This window comes from Pristis pectinata, chromosome 9 (assembly GCF_009764475.1).
Source record: "Pristis pectinata isolate sPriPec2 chromosome 9, sPriPec2.1.pri, whole genome shotgun sequence".
Classification (NCBI taxonomy): domain Eukaryota; kingdom Metazoa; phylum Chordata; class Chondrichthyes; order Rhinopristiformes; family Pristidae; genus Pristis; species Pristis pectinata.
In genome coordinates this window covers 27,434,643-27,456,568 of record NC_067413.1, presented here as the reverse complement: position 1 = coordinate 27,456,568, position 21,926 = coordinate 27,434,643, and the positions used below count along the sequence as shown (strand labels likewise).

Sequence of the window (21,926 nt, the reverse complement as noted above, 5' to 3'; positions counted from 1 at the left end):
AAGAATTATGAAATATTTATTTAAATGTTCGCCACTACTTATCTACCATCAAATTTTCAATCTAATTTCCCAACATACTTTAGCTAACACACCCTCCCCTTCCACATTTCTATAATTGCCTTTATTTACTTTAGGCTTAGACTTAAGTTTGTTGTCTTCAAACTGAATTTGAAATAGTATCAGATTATGATCATTCTTCCTCTAGGGTCTTTTATTATGAGCTTACAAATTAATTTTATCTCATTACACATGATCAGATCTGAAATAACCTGTTTTCTCATGAGGCCCACAAATATTGTTCCAGAAAACTATTCTGTGAACTTGACTTCATGTATACCCTTGCCAATTTGATTTGCTTAGTCCATTTGAAGATTACATTTCATCATCTTTGCTTCAAATCCCTGTTATTTCTTAACTTATAGCTTATTAAGAGACCTCAGTTCTACAAAATACATAGCAATTTAAAAATTGTGGATTTATGTCTTCCATGTAACTTTTCCATGTAATTGTTCCAAAGAAAGTAAAAGTAGAATGTGAACAGGCATGTATAGTAGGTAATTAGAAATCCAAATAACATGTTACTCTTTATTCCAAAGGAATTGAACTACAAGAATAAAGATTCTTGATGAAATTGCATAGGGTGTGGTGAGACTTCATGCAGAATACTGTGTACAGTTTTCCATCTTCTTACCTAAGGATATACTTGCCTTAGATTGAATGCAATAAAGATTTGCTAGATTAATTTCTGAAGAGACTGTCCACTGAGGACACATTGAGTAAATTAGGTCTATAGTTCCCAGAATTTTGAAGAGTAAGAGGTGATCCCAATGAAAAGTGTAAAATTCTTAAGGGGCTTGACAGGTTAGACATTGGAAGGAGATCTAAACTTAAATTTCAAGGTCTTAGAATAAAGGTTTAGCCATTTAGGATTGAGATGAAGAGAAATGTTCACTCCAAAGGTCATGAATATTTGGAATTCTCCAGCTTAGATGCACTGTTGTTCTATTTCTCATGCTGTTATATTTTTAGGTGGAACATGACTCTTTTTGTAGTAATTCCTACGTTTCATGTCCCACACCACCTATGCTACTATGCTGCTAATTCAGACTGTTAAAACCCACAGTAAAATAGGGGTTAAATTGCCAAAAAATAAGATTTTAAAAACAGGATTCAGTGCTTAGGTGTGGGAAAGTAGCAGGCATTATGGCTTTGCATGCAATTGACCACTAGGAGTGAGGTTTCGATTTGAGCAACCATTACAAATCAGGTTAGGAGATTAGCAGTAGTCTGAGTTTTTGAGTTGAGAAGATTAGGAGTCAATGTTTTTAAAAATGAGTTGAGAAGAAATTTCTTTATTCAGTGAGGTTTAAGTATTTGGAATTCTTCACCCTGGGGGATGTATATGCTCTATCATTGGGATTGTTTAAAGCAAAGATCTATAGTTTTTTTAATCTAGGAGATCAAGGAATATACAGATAGTGTGGGAAGGTGAATCCCATTATTGAATCTAAAGGACAAACTGAAATTACCAACAGAGTCCTTGAGAAGCAAGAAATGGCGATTTATTGCATCCACATTACATAACTGATAAACTACCACACCTGTTGATCAAGTTTAAAAATAGAGCTCCTGCACTGACAGGGAGGTAAGATCACTGCCTCTGCACTCCAGCCCAAAACTTTCCACCTTAGCTCACATTTTGGACACAATAGAGGATTCTTTCCATTAAAAAAAAAGATGTTGCCATGTAGACATTTACAGCATGCACCCATTGAAACTTATGACAAATACATTTCAATTAAAAGGCAACTCACTGAAAGTTCTTAATTTAGAGCTGGAGAATTTGGGGCTGGAACAGGTGGAGAGGCAGGAGTATCTACTAGAGATCCCTATTGGTAGAAGGATTATAATAAATGTACAGAAGACAGCCGAGTGAGTAGTGGTCTTAATTTCAGAGAGGAGCCATTTCATCTTCTTCTTGAAGGACTGGAAGAGAGTGGACAGATCTGTGCTGGAGTTGACCAGAGACAGTTTGCAGAGGGATAGTGTCAGAAGAATCTAGGATTCAGTGGAAAGAAAGAGGAAGAGGAAAAGAAAGAGAAGATCAGAACTAAGAAACAAAAACATAATGCTTTTTTTCTGGTGTTTTATTTTTCTGCATAAATCTCTCTCCATTTTATTCTTTAAATTCTGGAGCCAGAGTACAGATCAACAGGGACTGTAGATCTTCCATTGCCCCACCAATTTGATTACTTCTTTCTGAAGAACATCATAACCTGACTGGATCCTGTCTTTTCTAAACTCTTGGCACACATACATATGAATTAATGTGCACAAAAAATACCCTTGGATGTCCATACACAGATGGACTACACAAATGTTTGCAATTGCCCATACAAATTTCGGCACAAACTCACGCATGCTTGCAGCAGCATCCACACAAGGAGATAAGTGTGCACTCATCGACACACTGGCACAGATCCAGATGTATTTGCATTAATGGATGTGTTACTATGTGTGACAGACTCACGTGTACGCTAAAGCACACATCAGTGCACACACTTTCCAAGCAAACATACAGATTAAGAGCAGGACTAGACCAGCCAGCCCTTCAAATCTGCTCGGCCATTTAATAGGATTGTTGCTAATCTGAGTGTAACCACATTCCTCTACCCCCTTGATAATCTTCCATCCTGCTACTCATCAAGCGTCTGCCTACCTCTGCCTTACAAACTGTTCAAAGACTTTGCCTGACTCTTTGAGGAAAAGAATTCCAAAGACTCACCATCCTCTTTCAGAAAAATATTCTACCTTTTTCCCTCTTAAATGAATGATCCCTCATTTTAAACAGAGAACTCTAGCTCTAGATTTTCCCACAAGAAGAAATATCCTCAGCCACCCTGTCAAGAACTCTCGGGATTTTAAATGTTTCATCAATTTCCTTCTCACTCTTCTAAATTCCAGTGGATTCAAACCCAGCCTGTTTAATCTTTCCTCATAAGACAATCCTTCTATTCCAGCTGTTAGTCTGGTAAACCTTCTCAGAACTGTTTTCAATGTATTATTAATATCCTTTTTTAAATAAGGGGACCAATACTGTACACAGTATTCCTGTTTCTGGTTTCAGCTAAGCAATCCAGAGTAGAAATACTGACTGTTATTTTATAAAATTTCTTCATCTCCAACCCAGAATATCAAATCCAGTTGTTTCGATTGCTGATTCAGCTGCGATCAGCTAGCTACACATGAACTGTCTCAAACCTTAAAGTTTCAACAGGAATTTCAACCCCAGGGCACCTCAGACAGAAACATTTCAATTAGCTATAACAGCAGAGAAGGAAGGTAAGCACTAATGTGACGGTGATCTAATTGTGAAGTACATAAATCAGAATAAGGGAATTACATGCAGGCAGTCACGTTTAATTAGATGGTGAAATAATGAAATGAAATGTCTGATAAAATCTGATTTAATCTTTAGCATATGGCAGGCTAATTTCCATATTTTATATATATGAGTCATCAGGCAGATTCTGCACCATAAGAGATGTAGAACAATAAATCATTATGGCACAGAAGGTGGTCCTTCAGCCCATCAGGTCTGTGCCTATTCCAGGTAGAGCAATCATCCCATTCACCTCCCCCCCACCTTTCCCCCAGCCTTGAACATTATTCATCCTTAAGTACCTACCCAATTCTCTTTTGAAAGCCCTGATTGACTGTATTTCTACCAATATTACAGCCAGTGAGTTCCATATCATAACTACTCCCTGCAAGAAAAAAAGGATTTCCTCACATGCGATGGTGGTGAGGTATTATGTTACCAGATCAATAATCCAAAGGCCAGGATTGACAATTCACAAGTGTGAGTTCAGATTCTATAATAGCAGATGTGGACTTAAAATTCAATTAATAATCTGGCAGTTAGCCAAAAAAAACACAACCAGCTTCAGTAATGATGATCATAAAGCTGCCAATTGTCGTAAAAACCTATCTGGCTCACAAATGTTCTTCTATTCTTGCCTAGTCTGTCCTACTTATGACTCCAGACATACCGCAGTGTGGTTAACTGTTCAGTGAACTAGTGAACAACTCTGTTGTTGAACCAGAGCCACCATGTTAAAGAGAAAAAGAATAAGAGTGAGTGGGCTACCCACATCAATCCAAACACTATCTAAGTTGAGAGGGCTGCCCCACAGTCAGTCAGTCAAGCAGCATTCAGATAGAGTTGTATTTACAGAATCATAGCTTACAGACAATCTGCCAAACTTCTTCACCACCATCTATGGGACAGGATCAGCAGAGGGGCAGTATGCAGGTGGGAGGAAGTAGCTCTGTGAATCCTTGACATTGACAACAGACCCAATGAAGCCTCATGGCAGCAGGTCAAACATGGCAAGCAAACCTCTCCTGAATTACTACCTATCATTTTCTCTCAGCTGATGGATCAGTATTATTCCATTTTGACCAACATTTGCAATAAGCTTTGAAGGTAGTAAGTCCATAGCATGTATCCTGAGTGGGGGATTTCACCAAGAATGGCTTGGTAGCATCATACTGACTGAGCTGACCAGGTCCTGAAGGACATAGCTGCCCATTTGGGTCTTTGACAGGTAGTGAGCCAACCAACACCAGGGAGAAGCCTCTCTGACCTTGTGCTCACCAATCTACCTGTGGTGGATGCGCTCTCCCTGGCAGCTTTGGGAGAAATGATGGCTATACGGCCCTTGTAGGGACAAGGTCCTATCTTCTTACCAAGTACATCATTCATCATGTTGTGTGGAACTACTGGTGCTAATTGAGGAACTCTCAGAACATATCTAGCAACTGGAAATAGGCATCCATGAGGTGCTATTGACCATCAGCAGCACCATCTGTGATTTCCTAACTTTTGCAATTAACCCAGAGAATCAATCCTGGTTCGATGAGACAATGCTTAGAGCAGCACCAGGCATACCAAAAAATGAGGTGCCGACCTGGTGAAGCTGCAACACGTGTACTGAATGGCAAATAGAATAAGCAATTGCTAAAAATAGACAATCCCACCACAAACAGATCAGATTAAAGCTCTGCAGTGCTGCCACATCCAGATATAAATGTTGTAAAATTAATTAGCTAATGTAAAAAGGAGACTCTAAGAACATCCCCACCCTCAGTGATGCAGGATCCAGCATGTTAGTGCTAAAGACAAGGCTGAAACATATGCAAACATGTTCAGCCCAAAGTGCCACCTCAACTTTGTCCTGAGATCACCACTGTCACTGGAGCCAGTCGTCAACCAATTCGAGTCATTTCACATGGCACCAAGAATGGCTGAGATCACTGGATATAGCAAAGGTTATAGCAAACATCACTGTACTGAAGACTTGTGCACTAGAATTATTCATGCCTCTGGCATCTATCCAACAATGTGGAAAATTGCTCAGATATGTCCTCTTCACAATAAACAGGTCAAATCCAACCCATCTAATTACTGCCCAATCATTCTACTCTCTGTCATCAACAAAGTGAGGGAAGCGTCCTTGACAGTGTTATCAAGCAGCACTTACTCATCAATAACCTGTTCACTGATGCCCAGTATTGGTTTTGCCAGGACCATTCAGACCCAGACCTCATCACAGTCTTAGTCCAGACATAGACCTATAAGCTATTTCAGAAGTGACATGAGAGGAACTATACTAGCTATCAAGGAAACAGTTGACCGTATGTAACATCACGAGCCCTGGAAAATTAAAGTCAATGGGCATCAAGAGGTAAACACTCCAATATTTTGAATCCTTCCTTGGACAAAGGATGATGGTTGTGATTGATGAAGGTCGGTCATCTCAGCCCCAAGACATCACTGCATAAGTTCTCCAGGCTGTGTCTATGCACAACCATCATCAGCAGTTTCATTATTGACCTTACTTGCACCATAAGGGCAGAAACACGGATATTTGCTGATGGTCAGATTGCTTTCACAACTTCTCAGCAAATGAAGCAGTGTATGCCAGCATGCAGCGAGGTTGAAACAATATTCAGGCAGTGGCTGATAAGTGTCCAGTAACGTCCGCAGCAAAGAAGTGTCAGGCAATGACTATCTCCAACAGGTCTACCATCTATCCTTGCAATTCAATGATGGTACAATCACCAAGTCCTCAGCATCAACATCCTGGACATCACTATTGATCAGAATCTTAACCAAAACAGCTTTATAAATATTGTGGCAACACAGCAGGTCAGAGGGCATCTCCTTATGCCCCAAGCCTTTCCATCACCTTCAAGCAACCTCCACTTGCCAGGATAAGTGCTGCTTCAACATGAAGCTTGACACTATCCAGGACAAAATAACCTAACTGTTCATTTGCTCCACTACTAGTGTACTGTGGCTGCCATCCACACCATCTTCAAAATGTTTTGTAGTTACTCATCTAAGCTACTTGGACAACACACAAATTCACAACCTCTACCACCAAGAAGGACAGAGGCAATAGGCACTTTGAAGCACCATCAACTGCAGGTTCCCCTTCAAGTAACATCCCATTCTGACTTGGAAATGTACCGTGATTCAATCATTGTCACTGGGTCTAAGTCCCAAAACTCCTTACCCAACAGCACTGTGGGAGTATCTTCACCAGAGGGATTGCATCAGTTCAAGAGAGCAACTCACTGTCAGATTCTCAAGGGCAATTTGGGATGAATAATGAACGTTGGCCTTGCCAGCAGCATCATGTCCAAAAATTATGAATGCAAAGAAATTCCCTTTCAATCCTTTTCCAAAACTTTAAATGTTTGCTTTCACCCATGGTCCTTGAACCATCCACTAATGGGAATGGCTTCCCTCTATTTTCCTCATCTTAACACCTCTCAACCTCCTTTGATCCAAAGAAAACAATCCCAGTTTCTTTTGTCTAATCTTGCAGCTGGAACCCCTGATCCCTTGAATGGTTCCAGTAAATATTTTATGCACCATCTTCAGGGTCTTCAGAACCTTCCTAAGCTGAACATAATTGGTCACAATTTTCTAGCTGTGACTTAACCAGGCATAACCTCCTTGATTATGGACTTTGTGCCTCTTCTTATGACTCTAAGGATCCCATTTGCTTTACTAACCAATATCTGATCATGCCCTGCCACTTTCAAAGATTTATGGATGCAATTCTTTTGGACACATTCACTCTCAGCCTTTTCTTATATATTTCTGGCATCTGATTTTTTTTTGCCTTGCATTGTTTTGTTTCTTTAATTAAAATACTTCATGCTACCCAAACTTAAACTTCACAATTTTTGTAAGCTGCTGTTACTAAGCAGCTGAAAGTGCCAACAGTCAAAGACCATGTGCTCAAACATTAAACCCTTCATAGAGGTTGGCTTTCGAAACTGCTTGTGGATAATTAGCTTACCTCCTGGCATCTCTGTCAGTTCATTCAGTGGAGGGACATTATCCAAAGTGTTGGCGTACTTCTTTGCAGCTTGACGCTGGGCATAACGTGCTTCAATTTCCTTCTTTGTCCTAGGTATTCGACACTTGAAGATGCAACATAGTACGATTACTGAAAAGAAACAAAAAGATCTCAAGACTTTCCGAATAAAGCAATTTGCTGATTATTGAATGGTTGTAGTATTTGCCTTTGTGTCATAAGTTCATGAACCCAAGCCCTTATCTAGAGATAAGCATAAACTCTAAGCTGACCCTCCAGTGTACTGCAGAGGTCCTGACTGTCTTCTCAAGTGGATGGCAAAGATCCAATGGTACTACTTGCATCTTTAGGTCTCTTTCACAGCAAAATTCCAATAATCTGCTATCCAACTATCCGGAAATCCCAGTTGTTCAAAATCTGGCTCACTGGGTGATATTTGTAGTGCTCTCTTTCCACTTCTTAGGATACTGGTTTCTACACTTCCTTCCACTTACCAGGTACCCTGGTTGTATGCTCCGTTTCCACTCTCCAGGGCCTTGGTTCTCGTACTCCCTTCCATTCACTAGTACACGGTTCATGTGCTCTGTTACCATTAACCAGGGCTCTGGTTCCCCTGCTCGCTTTCCACTCACCAAGGCCCCAGTTCCCACACTCCCTTTAAAATTGCCTGATTCACTGGAAGATATGTTACTATACTGCCTAGCATCTTAAAAAGTGAGTTAATAGGTGCTGAGGAATTAATGAGATTCAGCAGCCCAGAAAATCTGCTAGTCTGACACCAACAATGTCCCAAATATGCCAGATTATTGTAGGATTTAGTTCTGGGTGGTAACAAACATCACAACTGTACTCTCGGTTCTGTATCGTCTGTAACTAATGCTCACATAATCAGGAACAATCTTTTTTTTATGCATTCTTTTGTCCATTTTTTATTTGTTTAACTCTATCCCAGGCTGAAAGTGTGTTGCTGCCTCACATGCCTCACATAGTAATCAGATGGGAATACACTGAAGTACCATAATCATTGCTCTTGCTCACTGCTGTTCTTCTGTTTTCTTCAATCTCAAATCTCTTCTCCCAATTCAGACTGTTGCTTTACTGTCATTTGAAGCAGTTTCAGGCTATATTGAACACTCAGTGATTATCCAACGTGGATAAACTCAATACTTAAAATCCTATTTGTTCCAGTGACAAAACTGTCCTAAATCTGTCATTAGGTTGTGGGCTCAGACCCACTCTGAAAGATCAGCACATAATAAAGCAGTGAGGGAATTGTGTGTAACAGAAGTGGCATTTTTGATAAGACATCATAATCTTATTGCCCTGTAGAATACTGAGATAAATCTGTTAATAAGCATCCTGTTTACAATCAGGAACCCCAACCATTCGCTTCCGTATGAAGGTGCAGCAGCCCTATGCCAGAAGGGTTGGGATCACATTCTGATCTTTCACCATCCATTGTGGAGTTTAATATTACATCATACTTACTACCAAAAATATTTACACAATGAGTCTTCTTTCTTTTACAAAAAACTGGATGAGAGGGAATGAACTGCACCCAGGGTATTCAAAGATGTAGAAATATTTTGCTTTTGTTGAAGCTGAAGCACTGAAGTGTATGAGTACAATGTGATCGTCAATCCATCTCATTGATTAGTGCAGAGACAGTTTTATCCATCAGCAGCACAAGTGACACAGAATTATATCATGATTGGTGTCTCCTTTCACTCATAGATATTGGGAATGGGGAGTGGGGTTTTAGTTATGTAGACCACAGTTTATCCTGGGAAAGCACAATTGGATCAAGCAAGAACATTCAATGACTGACTCTATCCCCAGCATAATAAAACTGATTGAAGGAGGGCAAATCAGTACTAAGTAAAAACTCATCATCTATGGTTCTTATGGGATTCTGACATCCAGCTTGGGATAGTTTTGAAGAACTTGCAGATGGAAACCAGTTTCCAGTAATTCCCATGATTAAAAAAGTCATTAACTTGCCAAAATAAGAACATGATTTCCATCCTCTGCTATGAATTCATGTTGGCATCATATCTCTGGGTACAGTCAAAGAACTGAATGAAAACAAACAAATCAGGAATGTATGTCAAGAGTGGGTTTGAAGTGCAGCCAATACCATTGGAAGTGGGCCTCATTTTTGCGTAGGCAGTGGCTTCTCTATTCCACTTAGCAGGCCCCAACTTTGCAGGTTTTCAGCTGGTTTCTTACTTTTGTAGCACTTGCAACGATCCAGTAATTGGTATAGATATCCAAGTTTTTAAGTTTAGGACTAATGCTAAGTCCATCTTGAAGCAGACTTGACCTTGAACTTCCACTGTTCCTGAACTTACAGCTGACATGGAGAGTGCTTCCAGATTTTCAGTTCCCTTTATATGGAAAATGCATTTCCTCAATTCACTCTTGAGTGACCTACTTCTAATTTTAGGCTTAGATCCTCATATCCTGCATTTCTCCACCAGAAGTACTTTTTCTGTCATCATCCCATCGATATAATTCTTGGATTGCTCTTCCATCTTTGTGAGTGGAACAGATTCAAAAGGACAGTTGAGTATGGGGGATGAATTGTCAATTAAAGCTGGGTTCTGGTGGGACTTCCAGTCTTCAGACTGTTGACAGAGGATCAGGGCAGTTCTCTCAGTTCGACCTTTTTAATGTGTTAGAATCAGGGTACCATGTCATAACAACGTCTCTCCTGGAAACCCACACCTCCCCATTTGCTCCAGGCAAAATCTAGTGAATTAGCATGGTTGGGATCTGCTTGGGTAAGGTTAAAATCAGTCAGTGATCATCGATCTGATAAAGTGAAAGCATCCATTTCTGTGGCAATGATGCTGTGGTTATTGTAGCACTGCTCGCTTTTTGGGACCACAGGACAGTGCTGCTTCATTTTGGTATATTTGCATATAAATAAGCAAAGGTGTCATGAGTGCACATGATGTAATTTTTCTGCTTATTTGCAATGTAAGCACACCCATCAGTTGCTATTAGTCTGCAATAAAGTATACACCCATGTTCAATAACCTAGAGATAATCAAAGGTAATACTAACCAACAACAGAAGCCTTTCTCACATGCTACCTCCAAATGTAGTGCAACAGGCAACAAAGGACTGTTGCAACAACCGACATGTTTTGACCCTGAGAAACAATGATGGCTTGAAGAAAATCTTCAAAGCTTCAAATGAGCATTGCAGATTAATGGCTCTGACCACAGGAATTCCAAACCACATTCAGGAGAGAAAAACCACTTGGGTGCTAAAAGATTTCCTGGCTACAATGTGTGTCAGTAGACCTGCACTGGCAGAAACAATTGGGGAAAAAGAGGACGATAAAATGTGGCATGGAGAATCATCCTGATAATTTAAACACAATGAGGTGCAACACAAGTTAAGGAACAGCACCGCATCTTCTGTTGGGACTCATTGCATCCTTCCGGACTCAAAATCAATTCTCTAACTTTAGGTAACCCACTTTCTCTGTGTGGCCATTTCTGTTGTCAGTTTTCCTTCTGTGATTTTGGCTCAGTTTTTCTCTCTCCATTAGTACAGCCTCACCTGCTGAGTATGTCCACAGCCACAGAATCAGCAAAACATAACACAGGCAAACAAGAAAAATCATCATTTAACTGCCCCTGTTAACCCATTTGACCTGGCTTCACTCCATCACAGATATTTCCTGTGTCCTATCCATCTCTCGCTCCCCATTCTTCGCAACTTGCACTAACTTGCTTTTCATTTAAGGAATAAATTATGATGACCTATTGCCTAAATTGGCTTAAATGTCCTTGAGTACTTAAGGTGAATTATTTGAATGAGGCTTTTAATTAATGAAAGGATTTGATAGGGTAGATACAGAAAAAAAACATCTTCTCCAGTGAGGAAATACAGAACAGGACACAATCTAAAAGTAAGACTTAAACCTCCAGCACAAAAATCAGGAAGATATTAGGGAACCCTAATTGTAACTCTGACCCACAAATTGAAACCCAGAACTCTCTGCCTCAAGAGAGCGGTAGGCCCTTCTGTTGAAGTTTCCAAGGTTTAAATCTCTGTTGTCACAACAGAGAAAGAAAAACACTTTTTTTTTGGTAGCAACTTAGTGATCAAGCTATCATGGGAATGCTGATAAATGGTCTTCAGGGAGCACCCTGCCAGCCTAACCTTAAGCCTAACCATAGGTGGGGAAGCAGTAATTAGCTGTGCTCTTGTGTCCCTGCTGTAATCAGTCTTAATGCTGTGCCATGGGTGATATCTGTCACTGCGTGTTTGTGCTTGACTCGGATATCCTACCACCTAGACAAGACCAAGTCTGATTCAAAGACTCGTGTACGTGATGAGAGCCCAGGGCACTGCCTGCTTCCTCTCAACCAGTCTCTGCCAGAGTAGGGAGATGCCAAATGTAATTTATTTCCATAGCAATTATGTTTCCAGTGGGACATACTGGCGTCAGGGCTGATCAGTGAGACGGAATGACAATCTATCAAACTGTGCTCAGATTTTCCAAAGATTTAGCTTCAATAGAAATCCCCCCCAAAAAATTCTACTCCTACAAAGTTTCAATAAATAGAGTTGGAAAAGGAGGACTTGCCTTCTATTAGTTTGTCTGAGGGCTATGCTGCCCATTAAATACTCCAGGTCACATAAAGAATGGCCTTAATGCAATGTCAATCTTTCCCTATACTTTAAATTAACTGCCCATCCTCAAGACATAAACAGAAGTAAGGTGACATAGAATAACCTTCCACACCAACTCATCAAACAGTCATTCCTTGGGGACAGACTGGGTTGGGTACAAAGTAAAACTCTCTCTGGACTATGCTATCAAACACTCTACATGGGAAAAGTACAAGAAGAATTATTGTCAATAGACAGCACACAATGTCCTTAGATTCAATGAATCTGTCTGAGCTACATTACAGACAAGTTCCACTGTGCTGGTGTCACAGTGTGAAGTTAGATGAATGTCACCATAAACAGTAACATGACAGCTAAGGTGTTTAAATAGAATAGGCCTCAGTAGGAATTACTCAGTAGATATTAAAAAAACCTTGATAATTTCTTGTAATGCTGCTGCTCCAATGCTCTTTTGATTCAAACCGGCAATCCAGAACCCTACAAGAAGTCCAGGTACGACTTACAGAACACCATCGTGAGAATGAAAAGGCAATTCCATGTGAAGTTAGAGACACAATCAGATGCACGACAGCTGTGGCAGGGTTTGCATGCCATTACTTCTTATAAGGTGAAACCGAACGGAACCGATGCTTCAGTCACTGATGAGATCAACGCCTTTTATGCATGCTTTGAAAGGGAGAATAACACTGCACCTGTGCGAATCCCCACAGCATCTGGCAACCCTGTGATCTCTGTCTTGGAGGCCGATGTCAGAATATCCTTCAAGAGGGTGAACCCTCGCAAGGTGTCAGGCCCCGACGGTGTACCTGGCAGGGTACTGAAAATCTGCGCGGACCAACTGGTTGGAATGTTCCCACCTGCTTCAAAAGGGCATCAATCGTACTGGTGCCCAAGAAGAGCAGAGTGAGCTGGCTCAATGACTATCTCCCAGTAGCACTCACATCTACTGTGATGAAGTGCTTTGAGCAGTTGGTCATGGCTAGAATTAACTCCTGCCTGAGCAAGGATCTGGACCCGCTGCAATTTGCCTACCGCCACAACAGATCTACAACGGACACAATCGCACTGGCTCTCCATTCAGCTTTGGAGCATCTAAGCAACAGCAAAACATACATCAGGCTGCTGTTTATCGATTACAGCTCGGCGTTCAACACCATCAGCCCCTCAGTACTAATCAACAAGCTTCAAAACCTGGGCCTCTGTACCTTCCCCTGAAACTGGATCCTCAGCTTCCTTATCGGCAGACCACGGTCAGTGCGGGTCGGTAGTAACATCTCCTCCTCACTGACAGTCAACACAGGTGCACCTCAAGCTCTACTCTCTCTACACTCATGACTGTGTGGTTAGGCACAGCTTAAATGCCATCTATAGATTCGCCGATTACACCACTGTTGGTGGGAGAATCTCAGATGACAATGAGGAGGCGTATAGGAGTGAGATAGATTGGCTGATTGAGTGGTGTCACAAAAACAACCTCGCATTCAACATCAGCAAGACCAAGGAATTGATTGTGGACTTTAGGAAGGGGAAGTCCGGAGACGACCAGTCTTCATTGAGAGGTCAGCGGTAGAAAGGGCGAGCAGCTTCAATTTTCCGGGTGTCGACATCTCAGAGGATCTATCTTGGGCCCAACATATTAATGCAATCACAAAGAAGGCACACCAGCAGCTCTACTTCATTAGGAGTTTGAGGAAATTTGGTACGTCGCCAAAGACTCTTGCAAATTTCTACAGATGTACGGTGGAGAGCATTCTGACTGGTTGCATCACTGCCTGGTATGAAGGCTCCAATGTGTGGGATTGAAAGAGGCTGCAGAGGGTTGTAGACTCAGCCAGCTCCATCACGGGCACAACCCTCCCTGTCATTGGGGACATCTTCAAGAGGCAGTGCCTCAAGGCGGCAGCATCCATCATTAAGGACCCTTACCACCAGGGACATATCCTCTTCACGTTACTACCATTGGGAGGAGGTACAGGAGCCTGAAGACCCATACTCAATGTTTCAGGAACAGCTTCTTCCCCTCCACCATCAGATTTCTGAACGGTCATGAACCCATGAACACTACCTCGTTATTCCTCTTTTGCACTATTTATTTATTTTACTACTGTAAGTTAACTTTTATGTCTTTATGTCTTGCACTGTACTGCTGCCGCAAAACAACAAATTTCGTGACATATGTCAGTGAAAATAAACCTGATTCTGATTCTGATTCTGATTCTGAACCTGCTGCATTTATGCACAATGATCACTGCACACCAAAAATCAATTCATCCGCTACCTTGGAACCTGTTCTATGAACATGTAAAGTCATCATGAATTAGTTCTGCTTGTAGAGTGAAATGCTTCACATAAGAAAAGGGCCAGAGACAAATTCCCAAGGTTATAAATTTAAGGCGTGTTTCCATTAGTGATATTTTACCTTGACAGGATATATAACTGGAATCTAACCAAAGAAATGGAGCACCTTTTATGACTTTAAGTCATCCCAAAATACCTCACAGATAATGAAGAACTTTTGAGGTTGTGGTGGGAAACAAAATAGCATAGTCCATAAAAAGCCAAGTGATTTTGACCAGGTAAACAAGTGTCAGCTGAGAGATAAATATTGGCTGGGACACCAAGAAGAATCCACTTGCTCCTCTACAAAATAGTCCTATGAACTTCTACAGTCCCAAACAAACTCACACAGGGCCAATTAGAAAAAGGTAAGACTGTGCTCCTTCCTATTACAACTGAACCCCATATTCCCAAACTCCAGAATCCTTTCATCTTAGAACATAGAACATTACAACACAGTACAGGCCCTTCGGCCCACAATGTTGTGCCGACATTTTATCCTGCTCTAAGATCTAGCTAACCCTTCCCTCCCACATAGCCCCCCATGTCTCTATCATTCAAGTGGCTATCTAAGAGTCTCTTAAATGTCCCTAATGTATCTGCCCCCACAACCTCTGCCGGCAGTGCATTCCATGCACCCACCACTCTCTGTGTAAAAAACTCACCACTGACATCCCTATTATATCTTCCTCCAATCACCTTAAAATTATGCCCCCTCATGTTAGCCATTGTTGCCCTTGGAAAAAGTTTCTGACTGTCCACTCGATTTATGCCTCTTATCATCTTGTACACCTCTATCAAGTAACCTCTCATCTTCCTTCTCTCCAAAGAGAAAAGCCCTCACTCACTCAACCTATCCTCATAAGACATGTTCTCCAATCCAGGCAGCATCCTGGTAAATCTCCTCCGCACCCTCTCTAAAGCTTCCACATCCTTCCTATAATGAGGCGCCAGAACTGAACACAATACTCCAAGCGTGGTCTGACCAGAGTTCTATAGAGCTGCAACATCACCTAGCGGCTCTTGAACTCAATACCCCAACTAATGAAGGCCAACCCACCATACGCCTTCTTAACAACCTTATCAACCTGCGCTGCAATCTTGAGGAATCTATGGACGTGGACCCCAAGATCCCTCTGTTCCTCCACACTGCTAAGAATCCTGCCATTAACCTTCCAGAAGAGGGACAGAAGCCAAGAGAAAATGGAGACAACAATTACAGAGTGAAGAGGTGGGCGTGAGAGGTTATGGGTTGAGTAGGGGTGTGGTAGTAACTGTATTTTAATTTGTTGTAAAGTGTGGATGTTACATTTAAGGCTGTTTTTGCCCAAAGGCCCTAGACAACAAGAGAGCAAGAAATGGACTCACCTCTCTTTTAAATATGCCATCTGGCTTGGAGATAGAGGATATGGCAAATTTACTAAAAGCTAAAACGAAAACAGGAAAGATATAGCAGTGGCCATATCTGGAATTACATGTTGCGCACATACTGACTGGTTGCGCTGACTTACTCACGGCCAAGACGAATATGGAGAAGACACCGACCACTTGCCATAGTCGCAGGCCCCAGAAAACCACGGTCTCTGATGTCACAGGATCTGGCTTTTTCGGAGGAATTGTAGTAGACTAGAAGAGAAAGAATGTCACTGGTGGCTATGCAGATTTTAATACATTTTTTTGCTATAGAGTGTAGAAGTCCTGCAACTGAATTCATTTCACAGGACACAATGTCAGCTTTACAGCAATGTGGGAACAGATGCGGGAACAGGAATCTATTCAGCCCCATTGTGCTACACTGTTAATTGAGGGTTGAGCTACATCACAACTGAACCTACCCATTGAATTCCATATTTCTTGATAACCGCCCTTTCACACAGTGCATTCCAGAGTGAAACTGTAAAATCTCACTGCCACAATTCCACCCCCGCCATACTTCTTTTATGCCATGTACCTTACATCTGTACATTTTAGTCTCCCACCCTTCTACTGTTGGAATTACTTGCTCATTACTTATTTTTTTAAAGCAGCAGGATTCCAAAAAACTTTATCAATTTTCCTTTTAATCTTCCTTATTCTGATAGAAACAGTCCCAGCTTCTCCACTCTCTGTCCATAGCTGAAGCCTTTCATCCTCAGTACCACAGGAGCAAATCTCTCCTGCTTTAACTGAGGTATAACCCATCATTTATAAAGATCTGGCAAAACTTTGCTTTCGTACTCATTTCTTCCATTGTTATAACCATACTATTCCATATGCTTTTAACCACCTTTTTGGCTCACCTTTCCATATTCAAGGATTAGTACACATACTCCCTGTTTCCGCACCCATCTTGAAGTTGTCCTACTTAGTTCATTTCTCCTTTCTTCATTCTTCTAACCAAAATGTGTCACTCCTCTGTATTATTTTTTCTGATCACAGCCTACCCATTTCACAGGTCTGTATCACATCTGTGAAACTGTACTGTTATCCTCCTCACTGTAATGTGCTTCAGACTTTTGTGTTGTCTACAGATTGTAAAATGCTATCTTGTATGCAGATGTCCAGGTTATTAATTTCTATCAAATAAATACATGCTTGCGTGTAACCTCCTGTCTCTGTGACACAGCTTATTGTGAGGGAGCACTTCACTCAGATCCAAAGGAAAATTTAATTTAACAAAACAACAGAAAACTAAAGAAAAATAAACAGAAAGAGATTAAATAGATTACAGGAAGACTAGAAGGAAACAAAGAATGAGATTTGTGCTGTAAGAGCTACACACATTAATCAGCTTGATGTTGTATGCTGTGATGAAAACTTGTAGAGCTGGGGATGGTTTGGAGGGAAATGAATGTCTTAGAAGCTAAAAAAAATATGTGAAAACTTATATTACTTGACTGTACATACTTTCGGCCTGCACCTCCAGTAGCACCAGCCATGTAGATTATTCTGTATGTTTTATATCCACAAACTCAAGGAATGGAGCTTCACTCAGTAGTAGGATCTTTTCAGGCATTGAGGTCAGGGTATTGTATGTGGGTGACATCCATTAGAACACAAGAGGCAGCAAGGATATTGTGGCTATGCCACTCTTCAGTCTCTTGTTTTATTAGTTTGGATCTTTATACAATTTTGTAATAAAGGTGAGGGTGAATTGGAAAATCAATATAAATAAAATTCAGGAGAGGAATAAAATAGTTGATTTACCATAACCTGTTTTAAATTAATGTTCATTTAATCTGTAGGAAATATTGCAGAAAGTTTGAAATCCATCATTACGGATCTATACCAACAAGTATTTACTCATTCAGATCTCTCTCTATCTCCTCAGTACTATTTTTATTGCTCTTTTTAGGCAGTCATTCAGATTGATGAAGACTTGTTCCGCTCTAGTTTTGTGGGTCCTCTTGTGGCTAATGAGGCCAATGTGGGGACGACAGACTCTGTCACAGATGGGGCAAGAAGTGATTGACGGAGTGAGGGGGTGGTAGTTTGTGAGCTGTTGTGCTTTTTCCATCAGGGCACATGGTGGAAGGAGTGAATGCTCCTCTCCACTTTGACTAGCCTTGGGCAGAGATTCCGAGGAGTTCCTTGAACTTTTTTAAAGCACACCCTTGAAGCTTTTTCTCTATCCTCTTGTTAATCTCCTTCCATGACAGAACTCAGAATGGACTGTCTGTTTCAAAAGTCTGGTGTCAGGCATACAAGCAAAGTGGCCTGCCCAATGTCTGAGAGTAATGAGGACCTCAATTATGGGGATGTGGCCTGGCTCATGTTAGTTTGTTTATCCTTTCAGTGGATTTGGAGACTTTTGTGAGGATATTGTTGGTGGCATTTTTCCAGTGCCTGCTATAGTTAGTCTGTCTCAGAAGCATATAAGAGGGCAAGGAACACTGCTGAGAGTAGACCATGAGTTATTTCCAGGTCTGAAGTCTTGATCTTCAAATACCCTTTTCCTCAAATGGCCAACAAGTATGCTTGCACATGGATTTCATCACTGATGTCTATCTTTGCCAAGAGGTGGTCTGCATTTTTCAGTGTCTTGTCGTGAATCTTTATTGGTGGAAGAAAGTGATGCACATGGAGGTGAGGTTGGGAAGGTTGGAAGAGGACTTTGGTCTTGGTGAATGTTGTGTGCAAGCTCAATCCTCTTGTTAAAGAGGGGATGTGGGAGAGACAAAAGGTGGAGATTGGAGGAGGTTAAAAGAAGAGAGTCAGAGAGGTTAAAACAGGGAAGGAGAGGGAGGGTGAAGGTAAGATGCAAAGGGACAAAACAACTGAGGGAAGGTGAGAAGAAGATAACAAGGGGAGAGAAGTGGAAGGTGGTAATTAGTTGCAATATGTTGAGATGTAAAAAGAAATGGGAAAGCAAAAGCAACAAAGCTTTGAAATGAAAACGACATAAAGAAATAAAAATAGAAAATGCTGGAAACACTCAGGAAGGCAGGCAGCACCTGTCGAAAGAGAACTTCAGGTTAAAGGCCCTTTGTTTTCATCTTCTGATGAAGTTCTCCGAGGCAGAATCTGTGGATAGATTCTCCGAGGCAGAATCTGTGAGGCAGAATATCTTTCCACAGATTCTGCCTCACCTGCTGACTGTTTCAGATTTCCAGCATGGACAGTTTCTTGATAATCACCTAGTGGAAGAAGTTGTTTAAAAATATTAAACTACATTTAAAAAAATGCTCTGCTCCTGCCATCTGTTGGCCGGGACTAGAACTACAGGCTGCTTGTCACCCTATCAATGAATGGACTTTTATTACTTTCTCCCATCCTGAAGGTGCTATCCCGAGTTAGCTGAGGCACCTCTTATACTGCCTCACCTCCTCCAGCATCCTTGTGGTTTGATCAGTCAGTACTCCTTCAGGTGAGAGAGTTGGCCAGTTCCTGCTCCAGGTTAATCTGAAATTGGCTCATACCAGGGCAAAATGATGCTTATCCTGGAACACATAGGCTTGAAGTGGACCCAGTAATTGCTTCATTAAAGAGGTATGGACGTGTACTGTGGGTCCTTGATAACTCTCCAGGAAAACAAATGTAAGTTTGCATCTCTGTCAGAAGCCCTCTGATTGAACTATAGTGTCGTACAGCGTAGAAACAGGCCCCAAGGCCCAATAGGTCCCTGCTGAGCATCAAGCACCCATTTACACTAATCCCATTTTATTTTTCTACAATTCCATTAACTCCCGCCAGATTCTACAACTCACCTATACACTTGGGGTATTTTACAGCGAGCAATCAACCTACCAACCTGCACGTCTTTAGGTTGTGGGAGGAAACTGGAGCACCCAGTGGAAACCCATGCAGTCTGGAGGATGTGCAAACTCCCTACAGACAGCAGTGGAGGTCAGGATTGAACCTTAGTCACTGGAGCTGTGAGGCAGCATCTCTACCAGCTGTGCAACTGTGTAGTCCAAAAGAAATTCATACAAGAGGGACCCTTCAGTTTCACATTTGGTGATGCATTTAAAAATAAATTGTTTAGTAACAATCATTCATTAGGAACTACCATATGGGCCATTTTTAGAGCTGGGTATCCACACAGTAAGCTCCACATATGCTATCTTCAGGAGAGCCTAATTTTAGTAAAGGGGCACTGGCTTTAGCCTCCCTTACTGGTAAATGCAAAGGACTCGATATCTGTTTCAGATGCAAGCCCTGGACTCCTGTATTTCAGTTAGCTGGCGGAACAATTCGGATGCCCTCACATTGCTTGTAAAATAGTCATGGCATCAATGGATTTCTAAGCCAAAGTGTTAATTTTTCCTTTCAGACAGGTCACAAAATGTAATATTGGACTGTAGCTGACATGGATAATTGCACTTTGCATGATAAAAATCTCTTATCGGCACAGAGTCAGAGCAAATGAATAAAGGAGATCAGTACAGGAAGTTTTATAAAAGCTTACCGATAGGTTATGTTCCACTTGTAATAACAATATTTAAGCTTATCGGGAATTGGGTTGTTTATCACTGCATCACCTTGCAGCTGCAATGGTGTTATAAAGGTAGATGCTTTCATGTAACCAGAGCTTGCATATGCTTGCTGATGAACTGCATGAAAAGACATAAGTAAAAGGTAGAGGGGTGTGTGGTTCAAGGTGAGCCCAGGCACTCTCAGTCAAGGTCAATTCAGAGTCCTGCTGCAGATTTGAGCACAATTTCTAGACTGACACAAGTGCAGTGATGAGGGGATGCTGAATTGTCAGAGGTGCCCATTTGTCAGGTGAGATGATAGACTGAAGCCTGCTTGACCTCACAGCTGGCTAGAAAAACCTCATGGCATTATTTCATGAAGAGCAAAAGAACAATATTGTCCCTCAACTAGTTTCACTTACACAGGTGATTTGTCCCTTTGATTTATTCCTGTCATACTCCCTGCATTACAAGTGTGATTTCAATTCACAGCTACATAATCAATGATAAAGGACTTGGAGAAATCTTCAGGTGAAAGGTGATATATTAATAGGGACTTGAAATTTCTCCCTGTCTCAAAAGGTACCAAACACTAATGGGCTCCTGACAGCAATATTTTTATTGGATATGAGGCCCAAAGTGCTGAACACAATGGAGCTGGCCTTGCTTAATGAAGTAGTCACTGACGTCTCTTCTCTGCTGGCTCCATCATTGTGGAGCTATTGGAGGATCTCAAGCAGATCACAGATTACAGGCTGTGGATCACCGATGGATGGTTACAAATGACAGAGGCCGGGGGAAGCCAGGGGTGTGTTGGAGCTTCAGCTGGGCAAGGGGATGTTGGGTCTGGCGGGGGCACTGAGAGTAAGGAGGTTGGAGTCTCAATCAGCCATTGGAGGGTCAAGATAGTACTGGCATGCAAGAGTGAAGGGAATGAAGGAGACATAGTGGGGAAGGGAGAGGCGGTAGTGGGAGCAAGGGCTGAACAGAAAGCTTAAAGGAGATCTAACTTTTGGGGGATCCATGTGCCAGGAGCCTGCTTTTCTTCACGGTTGTTGCCTGGCCTGCTGAGTTCCTCCAACATCGTAGTGTTTTTCATCTGTGACCTTAACTTCTCGACTATTGCACTCTGTGATCTTGATGTAACCCTGAGCTATCAACCTTCACCCTGGTCACTGATTAAGTTCACGGTCAGCAGCTGTGGCACAGAGGGCACAGCAAGAGCCCTACCTTGTCATTCTCCTTTCTTTTTGACCACATCCAGCTTACTAATAAGCCTTCCTAGTGTCAGTCAACACCAGATTTGTCATGGAAAGGAGAAGTATTTAGAACTTTTAATGAAACAACCCCACAGATGAAGGAAATTAAATAAGAATAAAGGGCAAACCTTCCATTCTCCAATACTTATTTGCTTTAAATCCCAATAATAAATGACAGTGATGACATTTGTCATCTTCATATTGCTTATCACTCCCTACAAATTAACCACTGTTCATTCAAATGCAGCTACGGGGTGTAGTTAATATTTTTTATTAATTCCCCAAATTTGAATGCTGTTGGCAATTAATATATCTGAATTGTCTCACTAATTTCTAATTTACATGCTGTGCTTTGGCAATATTTTCTGAAAGCACGTATTTTTACA

The 21,926-nt window shown here is 41.4% G+C and overlaps 1 protein-coding gene across 1 annotated transcript in view; it reads right to left on the bottom strand.

Annotated features, from left to right (window-relative positions):
* Positions 1 to 1,951: 1,951 nt before the first annotated feature.
* Positions 1,952 to 21,926, bottom strand: part of tmie (transmembrane inner ear) — a 39,998-nt gene continuing 20,023 nt past the window's right edge. The window contains exons 2-4 of the mRNA XM_052023473.1: positions 15,899 to 16,013; positions 7,380 to 7,529; positions 1,952 to 2,058 (exon numbers count right to left, since the gene is read on the bottom strand). Coding sequence (XP_051879433.1) covers positions 1,952 to 2,058; positions 7,380 to 7,529; positions 15,899 to 16,013 — 372 coding nt within the window. The remainder of the gene's footprint in view (positions 2,059 to 7,379; positions 7,530 to 15,898; positions 16,014 to 21,926) is intronic.